Source organism: Oryzias melastigma, unplaced genomic scaffold (genome assembly GCF_002922805.2).
Source record: "Oryzias melastigma strain HK-1 unplaced genomic scaffold, ASM292280v2 sc08394, whole genome shotgun sequence".
NCBI classification, from domain to species: Eukaryota; Metazoa; Chordata; class Actinopteri; order Beloniformes; family Adrianichthyidae; genus Oryzias; species Oryzias melastigma.
In genome coordinates this window covers 1-1,052 of record NW_023424953.1, presented here as the reverse complement: position 1 = coordinate 1,052, position 1,052 = coordinate 1, and the positions used below count along the sequence as shown (strand labels likewise).

General features: G+C 48.1%; 1 protein-coding gene across 1 annotated transcript; it reads right to left on the bottom strand.

Moving 5' to 3' along the window:
* Positions 1–478: 478 nt before the first annotated feature.
* On the bottom strand, positions 479–1,006 carry LOC112138187 (plexin-B1; the record flags this gene model as incomplete). Its single annotated transcript, XM_024260757.1, has 3 exons — positions 479–627; positions 706–870; positions 935–1,006. Coding segments are annotated over 3 exons (386 nt in total), but the record flags the coding sequence as incomplete, so codon positions are not given.
* Positions 1,007–1,052: the final 46 nt, after the last annotated feature.

Sequence of the window (1,052 nt, the reverse complement as noted above, 5' to 3'; positions counted from 1 at the left end):
TATGGGGCGGGGGGTTGGCTATCAATATGAACTCCTTTACCTTCAAAAGGAAAGCGATATATAAATGTTGCTCATCACGATAGGTGAAATAAAGCTTCAGTTCAGAGAAAGTTCACCTCTTAGTGCTTGTTTTTTTGGTTTGATGACTCAAAAGTATGTTTAAAGAAAACATTTGGGCAGTGTGACTGGAACTTCTTTTTCAGAAGTGCATCATCACATTTTATCGCATTTTAATCCCCACCCAGCAGCCAATCAGTATTCACCGGGACCATGATATAAGCAACCTTTTACGTTAGATTCCTTTTGGTCCGAAATTGATTTTCTGTAAAGAATTATGCTGATTGCATTAACAGTCAAAGAGCCACAGTAGTTCTAAAAATGTGTTATTTTGTCATCACTGCTGACAGTTCAGGAGTTAAAGGGTTAAAGAACCTTCTAATAACATGAAAAGAGTTCATGAAAATATAGGATTTGATACCTGTATATGAGGACAATGATGAGGACAATCAGAGCCAGGATGGACGCTCCCACCCCGACTCCCACCTGCGCCTCCAGAGGAAACGTGGACTGAGCCTGGGTGTCGTACTGCACTCTGCCCAGCGAGAAGTTCAGGTTTCCCATCCAAACCTGAAACACAGTCACATTTCTTCATCAGACCCCCAACAGAGACGCTCTGAAGCGTGATCCTCCTCCGCTCCAGCTCACAATGAACTCCGGCAGGCTGTCCATGCCGTCCTGCTTCCTGCTGGGCAGATGAGCGGGAGGTTCGCAGTACAAGTGGTTGTGGGTCAGAGTCTTCACCAAACACAGGCCGTCGCCGATCCGAGCCTCCACCTCGTGCTTGTACATGGCCAGATCCAGGAACTCTCCCTGAGAGCAGAACGCCGTCAGACTCCTGCGAGCCGCAGAGGTCGGAGAGATTCTTCAGACTCACCTCGACGGAGATGATGCTGCCCGGTTTGTAGTGGTACGGTTTGCTCTTGTCGTTCTGGTTCAGCGGGTAGAGCTTCGGGTCGGGCTCGTAGCTGAACGCTTCATTACCTACGGCGCTG